The sequence below is a fragment of the Numida meleagris genome, chromosome 6, assembly GCF_002078875.1.
Source record: "Numida meleagris isolate 19003 breed g44 Domestic line chromosome 6, NumMel1.0, whole genome shotgun sequence".
Taxonomy (NCBI): Eukaryota; Metazoa; Chordata; class Aves; order Galliformes; family Numididae; genus Numida; species Numida meleagris.
Window position 1 is genome coordinate 49,715,365 of NC_034414.1, and position 18,938 is coordinate 49,734,302.

At 45.1% G+C, this 18,938-nt stretch overlaps 1 protein-coding gene across 4 annotated transcripts; it reads left to right on the forward strand.

Moving 5' to 3' along the window:
- On the forward strand, nt 1,335-17,189 carry LOC110401402 (cholesterol 24-hydroxylase). 4 transcript variants are annotated; one of them, XM_021402489.1, is made up of 16 exons: nt 1,335-1,528; nt 5,726-5,803; nt 6,061-6,142; nt 6,678-6,751; nt 7,422-7,508; nt 8,217-8,355; nt 8,946-9,056; nt 9,839-9,995; nt 10,345-10,407; nt 11,496-11,568; nt 11,755-11,847; nt 11,976-12,060; nt 13,891-14,001; nt 14,269-14,357; nt 15,142-15,208; nt 15,676-17,189. In XM_021402489.1, the coding sequence occupies exons 1-16, from the start codon at nt 1,401-1,403 to the stop codon at nt 15,829-15,831; spliced, it is 1,593 nt and encodes a 530-aa protein (XP_021258164.1). In that variant the 5' UTR covers nt 1,335-1,400; the 3' UTR covers nt 15,832-17,189. The 4 variants fall into 4 exon arrangements, with proteins under 4 accessions (XP_021258164.1, XP_021258167.1, XP_021258166.1 ...); XM_021402491.1 differs by lacking the exon at nt 1,335-1,528 and adding an exon at nt 1,578-1,979; XM_021402492.1 differs by lacking the exon at nt 11,755-11,847 and having other exon boundaries at nt 1,338-1,528.

The window sequence follows — 18,938 nt, forward strand, 5'->3', positions numbered from 1 at the left end:
TTATCACATATTAAATGCACCCTGTCAGCTGCTTGCAAACAAGGTACAAGCAGGAATTTTTTTATCAGAAATATTCTGAGTGAACTCAAATGAACCTTACAGATAATTATCTTCTATTCCTCTATAACTCTGAAAAAAAAATCATCAATGAAACCCAGAAAATCAATAACTCATCACAAAGCTCATTGAGTGACTTCGGGTTTCGTTAGCTAGCTTCAGTTTCTAAGCACTGGGTGATGCTGTTCTTGTGATGAGCTATTTCTTTCCCAGTGATTGGTATTCACATTACGAGATCATGATGTAAACTACCTGACCAAATGGAAAGGAAAGTTAGATTTTTTTTTTTTTTTCTGGAAAAGAAGAGGTTATAATACTCCAACCTTTATAGGAAATAAAATCTATTTTCACATAAGATAAATTGAAACAGCAGTTAAATAATAGTGTTGGTCTTTGAGAATACACCAACAGTGCAATTTCCAGATTAAAAAATATTGGTGTGGAAATATGTGTATCCAAAACGTAGGGGAAAATCATTTCAGGGCTGTTGCTTCTAGGGCTGTCATCTGGAGAAGAAAAGGCTCTGAGAAGACCTCATTGCAGCCTTCCAGTACTTGAAGGAAGCTTACAAACAGGAACGGGACTGATTTTTTACAAGATGGGATAGTAACAGGACAGGGAGGAATGGATTAAACTAAAAGAGGGGAGATTTAGGTTAGATGTTCAGAGGAAACGCTTCACCAAGACGGCAGTGAGGCACTGGCACTGCTGCCCGGAAAGCTGTAGGTGTCCCATCCCTGGAGGTGCCCGAGGCTAGGCAGCGCTGAGCTCTGCTCTTTGTGACAGCGACAGGACCCGAGGGAACAGCATGGAGCTCTGTCAGGGGAGGGGCAGGTGGGGGTTAGGGAAAGGTTGTGTCCCAGAGGGCAGTGGGCATGGTATGTGCTGCCCAGGGCAGTGGGCAGGGGCCCAAGCTACCGGAGTTCAAGGAGCGTTTGGACAGTGCCCTCAGACAGGGTTTGGATTTGAGTGGTGCTGTGTGAAGCCCGGGGTTGGACTCAAAGATCCTTGTGGGTCCCTTCCAACTCTGAGATTCTAAGATATTCCGTGATTCTAAGTTCTATGACTGCCCTACAGAATGCATATTAAAGCGCTGGTGGCCACGGGATGTGACCGTGGAGCAGTCCTGCGCACCCACACGGTGAAGTCAGGGTATTCGTGGTCAGAAAAGCCCGTGTGCTCCCGACATGCTTTCACAGATCATTACAGCCCTCGACAAAACCGCTCCTCCCGCGGCCCCGCGTGGAAGCAGTTAACTGCCAGCAGCCTCCGCCTCGCCCGAGGCCGCGCCGTGCCGGCGCCGCCCCCCGCCACAGCCGACCGTCGTGCGGAAGGCGAGGGCCATGGCGGCGCTGGGCGGGCTGCTCCTGGCGTTGCTGCTGCTGCTGCTGCTGGCGGCTGGGCTGTACTGCTGCTACGTGAGGCGCGTCCATGCCGCGTATGACCACATCCCCAGCGCCCCGCGCGAGAGGTAAGGGCGGTAAGGGCCGGCCCGCCGCGCCTCCGGGCGCCATTTCCCAACGCCGCTGCGTCTGCAGGCCGGGAGGCTGCTGGGGGCCGGCACCTTGCTGACATGGCAAGGACGGGCGTGAGGAAGGGAGGCTCGCAGGGAGCGAGCAGAGATCAGCAGTTTCGAGTTGCACGTTCGAGTTGTGCGTTTTTTTACGACACTGAGCAGACAGGCCGTAGCCGCCAGCAGTGGTGCAGCAGGGGCTGGTGTGTCGGACTGGCACGTCACCCAACGTCAGCAAGAAGAGCCACTGCACCAGCACTCACCCAGGCAGCCCCACAGGGACACCAAGGCTGGCTGCTTATCTCCAGGTTTCAGGAGATAATCTACTTTTGTAATCACGGTCAGAAATTAAGATGAGAGTTATAATGGAGCCCGTCGTACCTGAATCTGCTTGTCCTCATCTTGAGAAGTGAGTTCACATCCTAAGATAATGGCAGTTGAGTAACTTTGTGGCTGTTTCTCTTTTCCTTTGTAAGGATTTGAGGCTTGGTCATGGTGATGGAGGCTAGTATGCTCCTCAGGAAGGCTGCTAGCACTGATGTCTATACAGGAGCTTGCCTACCTCTTGAGCCCACGGCAATTGTAGAATCACAGAATCATTTGAGTTGGAAGGGACCCTTAAAGGTACAACTCCTCTGCAATGAACAGGGACACCTACAGATATGTCCAGTGCTCAGAGCCCTGTCCATGGGTGTCTCCAGGGATCCAGGCATCCACCACCTCTCTGGGCAGCCTGTGCCAGTGCCTCACCACCCTTATAAAAAACTTTTTCCTTATATCCAGTCTAAATCTCCCCTCTTTATTTTGAAACCATTTCCCCTTGTCCTACCACAACAGACCCTGCTAAAGAGTGTCCCCTTCTTTCTTGATAGTTTTCCAAAAGTATAAATTGTCAGTGACTGTACAAAACCTCATTTTCAGTACCAGCTGCACCAGCACTCCCACTCCTGAATACCCAAGGGAAGAAAGATCAAATACCTCCAGCTCTGAAAAATACTTTATAAAGAAAAGCAAAACATGGTACTGATGTAACCTCCCCAGGAGCCATGTGGTTATGAGAAGATGGGGCCAAAGTCATCTTGGGGTGCAGTGGACACAAGTTGCCACAAGGGGACTGCCAGTTAGATGTAAGGAAAAACATCTTTACCATGATGTAAATTGGAGAGACATGAATTGAAGGCTGGACTATTGTGTGGATAAAGAATTGATTGGATGGTTGTCACTAGAGGGTTCTTATCAGTGCTTCTGTGTCCAGGTGAAGGCCAGTCAAGAGTGATTGCCCCAGGGGTCCGTCTTGGTACCGGTGCTCTTTAATATCTTTATCAATGACATAGACAGTGGGATTGAGTTTACACTCAATGGGTTTGCTGATGACACCAAACTGAGTGATGCAGTTGGCACAACAGAAAGTAGGAGCACCATCCAGAGAGGCATGGGTATGCTTGAAAAGTAGGTACATGAGTACCTGATGAGGTTTAGCAAGGCCAACTGCAAGGTATTGCACTTGAGTCCAGGCAATCCCAGATATGAGTACAGACTGGAGGAGAATTCACTGAGAGCAGCCCTGCGGAGAAGGACTTGGGGGTCCTGATGAACAAAAAGGTGGACATGAGCCAGCAGTGTGTGCTTGCAACCTGGAAGGCCAACTGTATCCTGGGCTGAATCAACAGAGGGCTGGCCAGCAGGGAGAAGGAGGTGATTGTCCCCTTCTGCTCTGCCCTTGTGGGTCCCCAGCTGGAGTACTGTGTCCAGGCCTGGGGCCTCCAGTATGAAAATGATGCAGAGCTGTTGGAGTGGGTCCAGAGAAGGGCCACGAAGATGATCAGAGGGCTGGAGCACCTCTCCTTTGAAGAAAGGCTGAGAGACTTGGGCTTGTTTAGCTTGGAAAGAAAAGGCTCTGAGGAGACCTCATTGTGGCCTTCCAGTACTTGAAGGGAGCTTACAAAAAGGAGGGGTACTGAATTTTTACGTGGTTTGATAGTGATAGGACAAGGGGGAATGGCTTTAAACTAAAAGAGGGGAGATTTAAGTTAGACGTTCAGAAGAAATGTTTTACTTGGGGGATGGTGAGGCACTGGCACAGGCTGCCCAAAAAGATTGTCAGTACTCCATCCCTGGAGGCATTCAAGGTCAGGTTAGATGGGATTCTGGGCAGACATGTGGTGGGAGGCAACTCTACCCATGACAGGGGGTTGGAGCTAGGTGATCTTTAAGGTTCCCTCCAACCTAAGCCATTCTATGATTTTATGATTCTCTGTGTTCAAACCAGCATCAACATAAGTGACTAGATGAGGCCCTGAGCTGTGGGAGGGGGACTGGATGGTGGCCTCCAGCTCCTTGCTAACCCAAATGGCCCTGATTTTGCAGTTCTAAAAAGGGCTTCATCCAAATGTTAACACTTCTCATATGAGGGTGTACAAAGACTGGCTGCTGTCCAGCGTGCTGCCCACCAGGCCTGACCCTGGACTGCTGTCAGCAAAGCTGCTCCCCAGCCACTCACTGTACAGTCTCCATCTTTCCGAGGTGTTAATCTATCCCAAGTGACTTTTCCTTTGTTCTTGTCTCCCTCCCTTACCTTTAAGAAATGCTTAAGAAAGCTTTATTTGAGGATGAAATACAATGGGATCTTTGCAAAACTTCAGACCATGTCTCAGCTCTTACGACTGCATGATGACAAGATTATGTTAACACCCTTGATTTCCTGGGCTGATTTATTTTGTCAGAGCTAACACATCTGTAAATGAGGCTTGTGCACGAATGGCTAAAATAGTGAATCATAGTGGCTTTGTGTCATTTCTATTGTGTGAATGGCTCACCTTCGTAGAGATAAGGTTATCTCTTCAAAACTTTATGTTAGAGTTCTCATAGGAAGAAAGGGAAAAAAGGATTTCTTTGTGAATGTATGTTTTTAGATGCTAATGCCACATAACTATATGTCCCAAACCAAGCCCTTGCTTAGTTCTATCATGGCATGCAGTAAGTGACTTCCTATTAGTGGACAAACACTCTGTGCCTGTTACAGCACCTACCTGACATGGGTGTTAATGGGACAGAGGACAAAACATCCCTGAGGTCTCGCTTGTCACAACTACCCGGTGACATGAGGGGAGCCATGAGCAGGACCTTACTTTGAATGCAGCAGACAGGGCTCTTCCCAAAGCTTTGGCTAACAAAGGACTTTGTCTTCTTATATATTTTTAGAGTCTAGTTAGAATGGAGGAGTCTAGCAAGAGAAGGATTAAAGGTTTCTGTAGATGTTAGGTAACCTTGTTGAGTGCTTGTTATTTTAAGTGTCTGCTGGTTCCAAGAGAAATAAAACAAGAGCTTGTTTTTCCCCTATAGCTTGTTTGTACTGAAGAGGATGATAGCACGGCTGCCTGTGTCTCAAATGGGAAACAGATCTTAAGCGCAGCTTGCTTGATTTGGAGAGGAGCTTGGCCAAATCTTCCTTCAGATGTGTGCAAAGCCAGTGGGAATTCCCTGCTCACATCTGAAGGAAGACATTGGGCTCTGACTTTTGAATACAGCTATTGTAGTTGAAGAATTAACCCTTTTTATTCACTTCTTGCAGTTTCCATATGAATCAGTGCAATGTTTTTCTTAAACATTTCATAGTCTTGCTCAGAAAAAAAACCTGCTGTGGGCGTGCAGCTGGGCAGGACTTTGTTCTGTCTCTGCACCAGTCCCCCTGGCTGTGCACCACAGGGACCAGGGTTCCCAGCTTACCTAGGTGATGGCTGGATACTGGCACCGTTATGTGTTATTTCTACCTTTCCTTACAAGGAGTAAGAATACAACCAATGAATACTGCATCCACTGAGCAACGAGTCTGTACACTGAGTAATTGGCACATGAGCGTGTGGGGATAGAAAGGGACACTGAAATGGAGTTGGTTTTGCTCCTCGTGCTTCCCTTAGCAAAGAATCTTGAGCATATTTGAAAAGCAATTTACTGTTGTTTCATTTACAAATAGAACATCTACCCAGAGCAGGCGTCATTCCAAATCATTCTTTTCATCATTAGACTGCAGCAAAACGACTGGGTCTTGAAGCTCACCTCACATCCTTCCACAGCCTAAATATCAGTGCTGAGCACTGCAATCTGTACAAAACCCTTTTGGCATCCTCATGACACTCTTAACTTCATATTCTGCAGCTTTTTACTTGGACATCTGCCAATCTTTTGGAGAATGATGAAGAAACAGGAGTTTCTACATGATCTCTTTCTGCAGTGGTAAGTTGAATCACATCAGTGGGTTAGACTTGAGTAGCCCTGTAATAAATTGGGAAAATGAGACACAGAGGCGTTGAGGTACATAGTTATTCAGAGGGTAGGTAGCAGGGCTGGACAGAGAGCACTGATCTTTCTCATAGTGGCTTTATTCATTCAAGTCTGCAGTCGTGCCCAATACATGCTGCTTTGGTCCTTTGGAGTTGTTAGGTCTGAATTGATATTGGTGTTTTGTACCATTTCCTTTTCTTTTTTTGTAGGTCAAAGAAATATGGACCTATTATACGGGTTAATGCATTTCACAGAGTCTCAGTACTGATTTTGAGTCCTGAAGGAGTGAAGGTACTGCAAAATAAAACAGAATAGACAGCGGGAATCAGCCCCTCCCTCAAAAAAAAACAACAAAAAAAAACGGTGGTGTCTGATGATTAGGGCAGCATGGTCCAGCTAACTTGTGCCTTCTGGGAGCACAGCTCTGCCAGTTTATGAAGGAGAAGTGGCCTGAACTCTTTGCAGTCTGGATTTATTTTCTTGCATGATCAGTTGATTTACTTTGTTACTTTTCTTTAAACTGCAGATCTGGCAAGCATCCTCAATTTCTGAAAAGCAGACTATCCTCAAGAGCCTAGTATCTCAAAAGAAAAGGCACAAAGGGGCTGAATCTTTGTAATAATCACAGAGATAGCTTTCAGGTCACCAAGCAAAAAGTGCTACAGGCATGCAAAACAGGTTATCAGCATGGAAACTGGGGAATTGGGACACACCAAATAATTTGTGTAGTCTTCAGACCGCGTGTGTGAATGCGTGAGTGGCTTTTTATGTTTTGTCTGGGAAGTGGATGGTGCTCAGTAATCACCGACCTGAAACTTTATTTTAGGAGTTCTTGATGTCACCAGAGTACCCCAAGGACCGTCTGGTGTACGGCCGAATCTTCAACTTGTTCGGTGTGAGGTAGGCAAAAAACCACTTGAAGCCACTGTATCTGAAAATAAGTGAGAGATTAATACACAGACATGACTCTTGTTTTGAGTCAGACTGTTAATATAAATGACTGATTCCAGACATACTTAAGCAACTGGTGCTTATTAAATTACACTGTAAGTCCATGCGGCAAGTCAAACGTCTTCCCGATCGGGCAAGGGGTTTTGATGGATTTTTTTTACCTTGATCTTACATTTTTTCCCCTGTGAATGTTCAGTTAGTCTCAGAAGAGTTTTCTCAAGACCGCCATCAAACTTTTCACTTGAACAACAAACTTTCACTTGAATGCACTCGAGTTTCCAGCTCCTAAGCAAGATGAAGGTAGAGGGGATGTTTTTGCTGCTATCTTGGTGCTTCTGAAAATAGAATAATTCAATGACATTAATTATTTGCATAACAGTTGTTTTTCGGAACCTGTGCAATGAATCAGCATCCTGTTGGACTCAGTATCCACACATACCATGCAAAACATAGATGCAATTCAGTTGTTTTCCACAATGTACTGAAAGCAACAAAGTACTCCCTGCTTATGGGAAAAATACAAGAAAGTAGATGTGGAAGAGTTTTTGATGTAACCTGACAGGTGTGGGCTTGCTCCTTTACTGAAAAGTGCTCCTTTCCTTGTTTTCCCGAATGCTAGATTTTTGGGGAATGGCTTGGTAACGGATCGCAACTATGAGCATTGGCACCAGCAGCGAAAAGTGATGGATCCAGCTTTCAGCAGAACGTAAGGCAAATATTTCTGGGATGATCTATATATTGCTCCTACTATATTTTCATGATTGTCACTGTTGTTGATGCATTTTTAGATATTTAGAAAGAGAAAACCCACTTAATGTTAAAATCTCATTTTACATTGATTGTAACACACTGTACAGTGTTGCAATCAATGACTTTCCCCATGGGAGTGACATCCATATACGCTCAGTGATGGCAGGGAGTTCCTAGGGTCATGTGTCCAGGAATGCTGCAATGGCTCCTTTATCCCATTTGAAAACAAACTTTAAATATCTGAAGTCGGCAGGCGTAACTGTTCACCTATCTGAGTGATTCCTTGTGGGAGAGAGAGCTTGCTGTGGTCTGGTTTGCTTGTGAGTGCCTGTCCAAAATAGATGCATTGCATATAGGGTCTGGAGATTTGTCCATCTGCCTAAACGTGTTCAGGCCAAAGCTCTTTGCTGTGACAGCTGTTATTTACGTGGTAGGATAGAGCTGAGCGGCTGCAAGAGGAATTTAGCACATTTTATCAGTTCTGGTTTTTAAAGTGCTAAGGCAAATTTATTTTAATCTATCTAATCTAGTCTAATTTTTTTAATCTAAGATTAAAAAAAAATTTTAAAAAATTCTTTATAATTTTCTGTGAAAAATGATAATTTTGCCTGAGCAGAGATGTCCGCCCCAGAGTCCCCATCACTCATTTTTATTAATTGTTCAGCTACCTGATTGGTATGATGGAAACTTTTAATGAAAAAGCTGAGGAGCTGATGGAGAAGCTGGAGGAAAAGGCAGATGGAAAGACAGAGTTAAGAATGCTGACGATGATGAGCCGCGTGACTTTGGATGTCATTGCGAAGGTACCAGCTGTCTGCTTTCTTGTTTCCTCTGCCATTAGCAGGGAGAAATGAAAATAATGGAATCAGGAGCAGGAGCCAGGGTACCTTTACCCGGGAACGCCCGAAGAATTGAGGCAGTAATTGTGGCACACCCATTCAGGCTGAGATGTAGGAAAGGGAAGCTAGGGAAGGGTTTGTGTTGTGTAAGAGAGGCCAGCAACGTGCTGCACAGGAGGGTTTTTGCAAAAGCCCTTAAATCTCATGACTCCCATCCCTCCAGAGTAGATGGGCATGCTGCTGTTCATTCATGGGTGCATATTGTATTATTTATTATATGTCGGCATGAAGTCTGCCTTGCCATGCCTTTTCCCTTCTTTATGTGAAACAGTTAAGGAATAATTGGGATTAATAGCAAATGCTAATTCCCCCTCAACAAGGAAGAAGCCTAATCTAGATACCAGCCTTCCCTCACGGACTCCCGCAGAACAAAAGGCAGTGAGGCATTTTTCTGGGAAATGGCAGTGACGTGAGGCAGTCCTGCTTTTTTATGCCAGCTCTGCTGAGCTGGGAGGATTCAGCAAGTGGCTGCTTTTTCCTTTCCCTCCCCTCAGGTGGCCTTTGGCTTGGAGTTGAATGCGCTGAGGGATGACCGGACGCCGTTCCCACATGCTGTGACCATGATCATGAAGGGAATGACTGAGATGCGCATCCCCTTTGTGAAGGTCTCTGTGCTCCTTGCATCCATCCTCTGTCTGCATGTCTGGCTGGAAACTGCCTCTGTACGAGGCTGGAGTTGTGTGTGGTCTTTATCTTACAGGGAAAACATCATCAGTAGCTCTTTTCCTCCAAAATGCCTTGAGATAGAATTAATTAGCACTTTAAAACATTTGCAGAATTAACATTATTATTTAGTGCTTCATTTCTATCATTCTGCTTTCTTCCTCCCCCTGCATGTTTTCTCTTACATGCTTTTGTACCTTCATACCCATCACTGCAAAAATTGGGATTTCCTTGTTGTTTGCTCAGGAAGCATTACAGCCGTCATGCAAGGTGGAAGAAATTTGAACTTTCTTTCCATAAAAAAGCATTTGGGGCCTGTGTTCATGTGCTAGGACATTATGGGTGAAATCTGAAAAGGTTAAGCTCCATGGTTTCTCATTAAAGCTGTCATTCAGACTTTTAGAGCTCTTGTTTTCCCTTTTGGGTCCAAAGGTTGCGTTCTATATTGTATGCTGCAGTTTCTTTCTTCAGAAAATTGAGGAATTTTGCTCATGATGCTCAAAAAATTAGCCCTGACAAGGCAGGATGTCAGCATGCACAGACTGAAGTAGTTCTCATTTTAGTCCAAACATTTCACTTCAGGGAAGTTCACTTTGTTCTGTGGAGAGCAGATGTTTTTGTGAAAAATGTCATTTAGGTCAGTGAGGTGCTCATTTATAAAGGAACGCTGTAAATGTTTTTACCAGCAAGAGGAATAAAAAGACTAAATACATTCTGTATTCAGTACATGCCAGGAAAACAGAGAATGATAAAGGAGGTCCAGGAGAGCGTTCGGCTGCTGCGGCGTGTGGGCAAGGAGTGCATTGAGAAGAGGAGGGAAGCCATCCAGAGTGAGAAGGAAATCCCAACAGATATTCTTGCGCAGATACTGAAAGGAGATGGTAGGAAGCTCATTGCCGCTTGAGTTAATTTGTCTTTGGCTTGCTTTTCCTGAGATTTGGGAAGCTTACTTTGGGGATGTGAACTTTACAAGTCAGTCTTCCTTTACTGTCTTTAGGACCATGTGTTTTTTTTTTTTTAACGTTGAAGAGTCATAAAGTGACTTGTTTTGAAAATTCCGTTTCTTGACATTGGATCAAATACTGCTCACAGGTCACCAATGAGTAGCTGTCTCAGTGTTCCCTCCCAGTATCTCAGGAAAACATGCTCAAAGCAGGGCAAGGTGTCCTGACTCTTCCAGCTGGAGCACAAGGACATTTCCTAATCTCATTTGTTTTTCTGTCTTGACAGCTCTGGAGGAAACTAGAGATGATGAAAACATTCTGGACAACTTTATCACTTTCTTTGTTGCGGGTTAGTAGCTGCTTTAATATTTGGATATGTTGCGTGGGAAGCTATACTCATTCTTGTGCTGCCCACACAATTGTTACTGGCTTTGCTCTCTCCTTGTGATGCTGTTGTGACCAGGAGTCACTTGTTTGGAAAACAGCAGCATTATACTGGCGTAAGAACAGCTGAGCAAAGTCTGAAAAGAACTCTTAGTTTTCTCACGGGCAAATGATGTTTTATCCTTGTTCTGTCATACCAGCAGCCTGTTGCCGGGAACAGCCTTGCCTACTGTGGTGCAAGGCTTCTTCATGTGGTTCTAGCCCTTCCTTCTCATCTCCTGCTAAATCTCCCCGAAAGCATCTTTAATATGTTCTTTAATATGGGTCTTTGCATCACCTCACCCATATGAGTGAATGCCATTCTTGCTGTAAGAGCATTATTCAGTGCTAGGCAGGAGATGGCAGTGTCAAGACTATTGGGAGAAACAGAGGCCAAGATAGTGTGTGAGTTAAAGGACATAGAAAAATTGATCTGCTCATGAGGAGGGTTTAGGTGACATCATGAGATTGGGTCAAAACGTTTTTCTTTCACAAAAGAAGACATTTTTTAAGCAAATACATCTTCATAGAATTCTGTTTTCTGTAGTGCTTTAAAATAGTATGTGTCCCTATCAATGAAAAAGAATTAAACATACCCACATAAAGCAAGCATTTCAAAGACAGAAGCTCACTTTTCCTTCAAAATCAGTAAATCGGTCCTCAGTAGGACTGTGTGGCTGATAATAGGACAAGGACTGAATCACACAGGCCTCTTATGGGTGTTACCACTGGTCTTCCTGATAGGCAGTTTGTAAGCAGTTGATTGTGAATACAAAAACTACGGCCGTGAATTGATCAAGATAGCTTGTATTTTTAACAGTCATGCTTTGTTATAATTCTTGCAAGGTCTTTATCACATCCCTTTTAGTGTTTCATTTAATTTCTTAAATACTTGAAATTAAATGCTTGAGGCATGACTTTTAAAGTCTCTTGTTGACAATAACATGACTAGACCTTCTTAGTATCATCTCATTATTTCGTACTAACCTTTGAACTGATTCTTTATGGTTCTAGGTCATGAAACCACTGCCAATCAGTTGTCATTTACAGTAATGGCACTGTCTCAGCATCCTGAAATAATGGAAAGGTATGTGTTCTCTCATTCACTGTTGGTTTCATGGCAAACCTAATTGTATGGATTATCAAAATCGTAAGATAAATTCAAGCCTCCTTTCCAAAAGAAACAATTTCATAGTTCAGTATATCTGACATTTAAAAACAAGCTGAGGGATGAATTATTTCAATTCCATCTCAGTGATTTTTTTTTTTAAAGCTGGTCCAGAGTGCTGCCCGGTTCCATTGTACTGTGTGCACATTACTGCATCCTGATACAAGGCACAAGTTCAGGCAGGCTGCCTGGGAATCAGTAGGTGTTTTTGCCTGAGGCTGAAAGTCAAAGTCCAGCTCAATGTCTGGAAAGTAAAAAATGTACTTTGTCAGTTTGCCTTGCAAGAAATGGGCATCCGCAACTAACATTTTTTAATTTAACTGTAGAGTTCAAGCTGAAGTGGATGAAGTCCTTGGTGCTAAGAGAGACATTGAGTATGAGGATCTTGGCAAACTGAAGTACTTATCACAGGTACTGTAGGAGTGAGGTAAGATACCAGTCAGAGCTGTTTGGTACCACTCCTGCCATGTCTTGTGACTGCCAAGAGGAGCTCCACACTTTTAAGATTTTAGGAGCAGCACCAAGATCAGAAGCCAATGGCATTTGTCCTCAGAGAGTAAGCAAGCAGGTAGAGAGCTGTCTGCAGCAGCCTAGCCTTGATGAGGAGGATGCTTCTAGGATTTCGTTCTGAAACCCCATGATTCCTTTGCTTCTTACTTGCCTTATTACTAAGCAGGGAGCTGGAGCTGAGTTGCTTAATCCCTACCTGTTTAAGCTGAACTGTAGTTGTACTCTAAGAAGGGCTTGCAACGTGGAGCCCAACCTTTGCGTAAGTCCCACGCAGTTCCCAAAATCTCAGTTCTATTTTTGTTTGGTTATTATTAAAGCATTTCCAACTATGATCTCACCATAGTGCAATAAACGAAGTGAGATTTGAAGCCTTCCAAAAATATTGGCTAGTTTTTGCAATTTCAGTTTTTTTTATTTTTCAGTCTTTGTTCACTGAGGAAAAAAAAAAAGTGTTTGGTCCTAAAAGAAATCTTGTGAATAGAAAGTTGGTAATGAACTGTAAAGCCAGGGCTTGGCTACTTGCCAGCATTTGTGTTGAGTATCTTTTTTTACAAGATGAGAGACACCAGTAATCCTCAGGAGAGGCTGAATAGACAGTCCTGGCAACTACTCTCCTTGCTTCCATTTCCCTGTAATTTTAGTAATCTACTATCATTGCTTTTCTCTTAAACTGCCCTGTCGAGACTCGTGTTTGCCATTTCCTGTCCCTCAGATTGCTGTGCTTTGGTGGTAGATAAATTCAAAAGTGCATTTCTTGTAAAGAACACATCACTGTACGCTTACAGAAACCAGCAGGTTTCTCCAGACTTGTCCAAACATCGTCACAGTTACATCACTCCAATTAGGACTAGGTATCTAAGCCTTTCAGTGTTAAGACAGATGACATGAAGGCCTCTCAAAGCAGACAGTTTATTTAGCAGAACAAGCTTGGATCTGTACAAGCAAAGTCACAGTCACCCTTAGTCAGAGAGCTAGTCTGTCCTTGGAGGATCAGAGACCATGGGACTCCTCTCTTGTCATTCAAGCAATTTTGAATCCTTTTGTCCATGCTTCTTTTTCATTAATTCATTTGTGCATACCCACTGTTAATTGCATTTGCAATGCGATGCTAATGTGCACTGTTAATTAGGCTTCACTTTCATGAAATAAGCCATTCTTACAGCTCAATGCCATCAAAAGAAATGGTGGCGTTTCACTTTCTTTCTCACTGTTTCCTATTCATTTTCCTTTGCCAGGTTGCTTTTTGTCATTTTGGTGCTGTGACCTGGCGCGGCTCCCTGAGCACCAGAAAAAGGACAAAGGCAGGGGCAAGAGCACGGTGCTGAGAGTGGGAAGGAGGTGGCAGCAGCCACCCGTGCTGGTGGCAGCAAGCTCTGAGCACGGCTCATGGGGTGCATGAACTTCATTCACTCCCTTCGCTCCCTTCGAATTTCCTTCCCAGTAATTTTTCACTCAGTTGTTTTCCCAGCTTCAGGTGTTAGATCTGCTGAATGCGTGATGCTTGCCACTTCTTTATTTCTGTAGTTTCTATATCAGCGATAAGAAAGAACCAGGTCTGAAGGCAAAGGAGTTGACTTTGCCATTTATTTTCCCCATGGGATTCCAATGAAGGTACACCAACATCTGTTCTGCAAGCCAAAGCTCCCCTTCAGCCAGAGTGAAAGGCTATAGGAGCAATTAACTTTATTTCTGCACTAACTAACTGACCTCTCATGCTTTTTGCTGATACAGGTTCTGAAGGAATCAATGCGTCTGTACCCGCCTGTCCCAGGGACAGTACGCTGGACAGGGAAGGAAACTGTCATTGAAGGTGTCAGGATTCCTGCAAACACAACACTACTTGTAAGTCTTGCAGCAGCATCCGCCGTCAGTGGCTCTTAGCTGCTGCAGTGGATCCACATGTAACAGATCTGCATATCAGGGGCCAGAATACTCCCTGACCACTCCTACTGACCATTCAGTGAAATTTTGGCCAGAACTCAGATATGAATTGGGACCCTGGGTCAGTTCTGCCTAGGGACTGCAAGATAGTTGTGTTTTTGCTTCTGTGACAGCAGAGTCATTTTCAGTGAGCTTCTGCTGACTAATGCAAATCTCCTTTCTTGGCAGTTCAGCACGTATGTTATGGGGCGGATGGAAAGGTACTTCAAGGATCCACTCTCTTTCAATCCAGACCGATTTAGCAAAGATGCACCTAAGTGAGTTTCTTTCTACTTCCAGATTATTAAATATGTAATATTTAATATCTAATACTTCATGGGGAAGAAAGCAGAAGAAAATTTTTCCCATTCCCCAACAATTAATACTGAAGCTGTATTCAAATGCAAACGGAAAACAGCAATGTACCACTTTGGTTCAGAAGTTCATTAGACCACACAGTACCTTACAAAAAAGACCAGTGCTAATGTTATTGAATATTTATGTTGAGGTCAAAGCCAGATTAGGCCAAAGCCAGGCTGAGTATTTGCTGTAATGCAAAACAAGGATTTAATGCATGACAACCTTTACCCAGGAAGCTTGAAGTGGATGGTAGTGCAATGGAAGGGTCAGAAGAGTTTGTGCTGAAGTCCCTACATCTAACCACTTTGTAGTTCAGGAGCTTTACTTCAGATGAGAGCTAGTCTGATCTCCTGGACCAAACAGCCTCTCGCTCATGTGGTTCAGACCTGTGTGCAGGAGCAGCAGTTGAATGGATCGTTATGTCCTCATGATAGGCTGGAGAATGCTTAGAGTGTGCTTGATATGGCTTAGAAATAAGGTTTGCATGCAGCAGCACTCTGTCAGCTGAGCCAACGGAGCACTATTCAGAGCACTGTTCAGAGTACTGCTGGCTCTGAACCAAATAAAATTTAATTTGAGGATTACCTTGACAATTCAGCTAGATAGGGTGGCATTGAACCATTACCTTGCTATAGCATTGAAGTATTTACATCTTTATGATAAAGCAGACAGAATGACAGTTTTGATTGTTTTTCTTTGTAGGCCATATTACTCCTATTTTCCATTCTCACTGGGACCCCGCTCCTGTATTGGGCAGGTGTTTGCACAGGTGAGCACACCTGTAGTGAGGTTATGGTAGTGAGCCCTGGGCCAGCTCATAGTGTACTGGTACTTTGGCCATACTGATGGTGAACTGACCCTCTCCCCTTCAGAGGGAAGTGCCCAGCATGCCCGTGACAGGGCACGTCTCTACCTTGCAATCAGAATTGTGCTATGACTTTATCTAAGCATTGGTGCTCGAAATCATCACATTTATATGGTTGAATTTACATTGTGATCACCAAAACAGGGTTAGTACATAAACACAAGGACAGATCTTTATGTTTGTGACTTGTTTGCAAATCCAGGAAGCCCCAGCTAACTGTGTTCTTCCTTCCCATACTCACAGCCAAGCTGCACTAATAAAGACACGTCTGTATTGACAAACCAGTAAGACATAGCACACTGAATTTCAGCAGCTGCTGTCAAATCCGTATTTGCTGTCGATGATAACGAGTTTGCTTTTCTTCTTAACAGATGGAGGCTAAAGTGGTGATGGCAAAATTGATACAGAGGTTTGAATTCCAGCTTGTACCAGGGCAGAGTTTTAAACTCTTGGACACTGGAACCCTTAGGCCACTAGATGGAGTAATGTGTAAGTTAAAGCCAAGGAGCCCTCCAAAAGATCTCTAGGTGTAAATGTTGGGAAGGTCAGCATGAAATGGAAGTGGTTGAGTTTCGTCAGATTTTGAAGATTTTCCCAGTAATCAGAGGTTAGATTTTTCAGGCACCTTTAGATGATTACTAGACAGGAAATTTTTCTAACTTCCTCATCATTTACTGAAGAAAACCTTAGGAGATTCGCTCTAGAGATGTTTGGAAATCTTTGACCTGGAAGCATACTTGGAATTGCAAAGCCTTCTGTTTTCCTGGAGGACTCTGGTTCTTACCAGGCTTTGAAAAGGACATCCTCTCACTGAAGTATCCCTGGGAACTCTACACAAACCTAAGATCGTATCCCAGCAGATAGCTTCCACTAATTTTATTTACAAGACAACATGGTCTAAGTAAGCCCTTGTGTGTGGAATTTCATTTTTACACAATGAAAAAACACAGATCATGGGACTGAACTTAGAAAGAGAAGTTTGGAGCCATTCTCTTGGTCAAGGTGATTTTCCCATCTCTGCTTTAAATGAGAAAAATGATTGAGAGAAGTGATTGGAAACAAAAATCAGAGACTGTGATCACTAATTGTCCCTGTTGCTTCTGCCTCATTTTTCTTCAGTCTCTTCTACTTCCAGTAACTGTCAGAGTGCAGATTCACAATCCAGGCAACACTGTTCTTGTTGGGGAGGACTTGGGTTCATTTTGCCCTGGATCATTTCCCCATCTGGCTCACTGTGAAGCTACTCCAACGCTTGGACCAGACAGTCTCATCGCTACAGCAGGACTGGAAGTGAGTGCCTAAAGTCAGATGCTGCTTAAACTGACCTTGCCTTGATGAAAGGCGTGTGCAGCCTGAGCCAAAGGCAAGAGAACATCCTGCAGCCCCTTCTGCAGCTGCTCCAAAACTGCTCAGTCTGGGCTGGCTTTCAGCCTGGCTCTGCTATGGGAAAAATGATACTGTGAAAATCCAGAAATATGTGGATGCCTAATATGAGTTTGGGCATAAAATCTGTCATGAAGTAAAGGGAATTCAAGACCCTTAGCACTGCTGGTGATATCACCTTTTTGAGAGAGAGAACTCGGAACATACACTATCAAGTTTCTGTGGTGGTTTCCACACCAGGAGAGTGACTTCTCGGAGATCGCTTTGGTTTGCTTGTGTTGTGCATCACCTCATTCAGAGCAGCAGAGGGATAACAGGCCATTAAGATCAGTGCTGCTTTTGACAGCATCAGCAGTGCTGTGCAGTAGACTAATATTACTTATACCCAGAGGTATTTGCACTGCTAGGGGTTTAGGCTGCCTGTAGTCCAGTTCTGCAACCTTTTGCTGGAAATCTGCTCATATTCTCCTATGCCTTAATAAAACCTGATGTGGAAACCTGGCGACTTGTAGCTGGATGTCCGTGCTGGGAGCGAGTTTTGGGGCACTTGATACGCAATGCCAATGGAGCTGGGTGTGCAAAGGGCTGGGTTTGGAGATGTCCAAGGGAGGGATGCATCTTGGCAATGCTGGGGGCCCCGAGGGAGCTGCGAAGGGGAGTGGTGTATGCTGCTGACAGCACACAGACTGCTTGGTGTGGGATGCAGCCACCTCTGCCTTATAAACGAGCTAGTTGGAATGTGTTGGGGGCAGCAAGCACACATTCCCTTCTGCTCCCTCTGTAATGGGGTGCCTTCAAGGACTCAGGGCGGACAACGGGGTGGTAGCATGTTAAAACCCTGCAGCCAGCCCCAGTGCCATCCAGCTGCCCAGGAACGGCTGCCCCAAGCCTTCCTCCCATCACCCCAGCCAGCAGCTCCTGCAGGACTGTCGCCTGTAAGTGTGATCGCCTTCCAGCAGATGGCAAGCTCTCATTGGCGATGCATCGAGCAGCAGCAGTGCTCCTCAGTCCTGAGGTTATGGAGAGACCCAGGGCTGCAGCTTCGTGCGCATCACAGAGAAGGACAGTTTCTCCTTGCTCCCTCTCCCAGGTGCACAGGTGCCTGCTGGGATCCCAGCCAGGAGCCCTGGTGAGGGCTGCCCCCAGAGGTGAGGGGACCCATGGCAAGGCATGTTCCCAAGTTCTTGCAGCGCCTGAGCTTTCCCCACGTTCCAACGGATGGCAGCTGCAGGTTTCTTTGATCCCTTCTCAGAGCTGTAAACTCTGCCTACCCCTTCTGAGTCGTTGCCCAGAGCTTTCATGTGTGTGAGGACTTTCCCTTAGGATTTCTCCCCAGATTTTTATGCTTACCCAGGAGCTCGATCTTACCCCTTTTAGATCAGTGTGGCAGACAAGTAAGAGGAGAAGCAGGGAAAAAGCTGCTGCCTAGACTCTCTTGGGACAGGAGGGAACCAAGCAGGGGACAGGCACCCAGTGGAGCTCTGTCTTGCAGGGGGAGGCAAATCCCTTTATATGGAGAGGGAGAGCCTTTCTTATCCTTGCTGGTCTGAAGCACCACTGACAGTTCTGCATGCACGCCCCACACCCAGGTTCATTCCCAGGGAGGAGCACAGCCAGCATCAGTGCCAGGAGGGAATAGCCTCTAGGGGAATGAATGCAGACGGGAAAGCGAACAACACTGTCCTTACTGCTGGAGCCAGGTGTGAGGAGCATGAATTGAGATGTTTTGTTGCCCGTCGGGTTCATTTATCCAGCTCCCATTTGCCTCCTCACACGACAGCTTTACAGTGCTGTGTGGGCTGCGTGCAGCACGTTCAATCACTGCATGCCCACCACAGTCCTGCCAGCATCTCAGCTGGAAACCTGCTCAGGGAAACCAGCAGGTTTCTCCATCTCGCTGCCCGTGCTGCTTTGATCTCACTTGGCAGGACCCCTGATGACATTGCTCGTCATTGATCACTGCCTTGTGGCAGCCTCTAGGCTACCAGGTGACACTGGGGCTGAGCCAGCCCAGTGCTCCTTTTCATTCCCTGTGACCTCAGGTTCTTGCTGTGGATTCAGCAGTTACTGTGAGCTCAGAAAACTGTAAATAAAATGACATAAAGAGGTCAAAACTAGGAGACTAGAAAGCTTCTTGTAATGCCCTCCCTCTCATATAAGACTGTGCCCCTGTCTGCAAGGAATCACGAACCACAGAGCTGTGATCTTGTCAGAAACCTCTAAGTGCTGCCATAAAGCAAAAAATAATCAA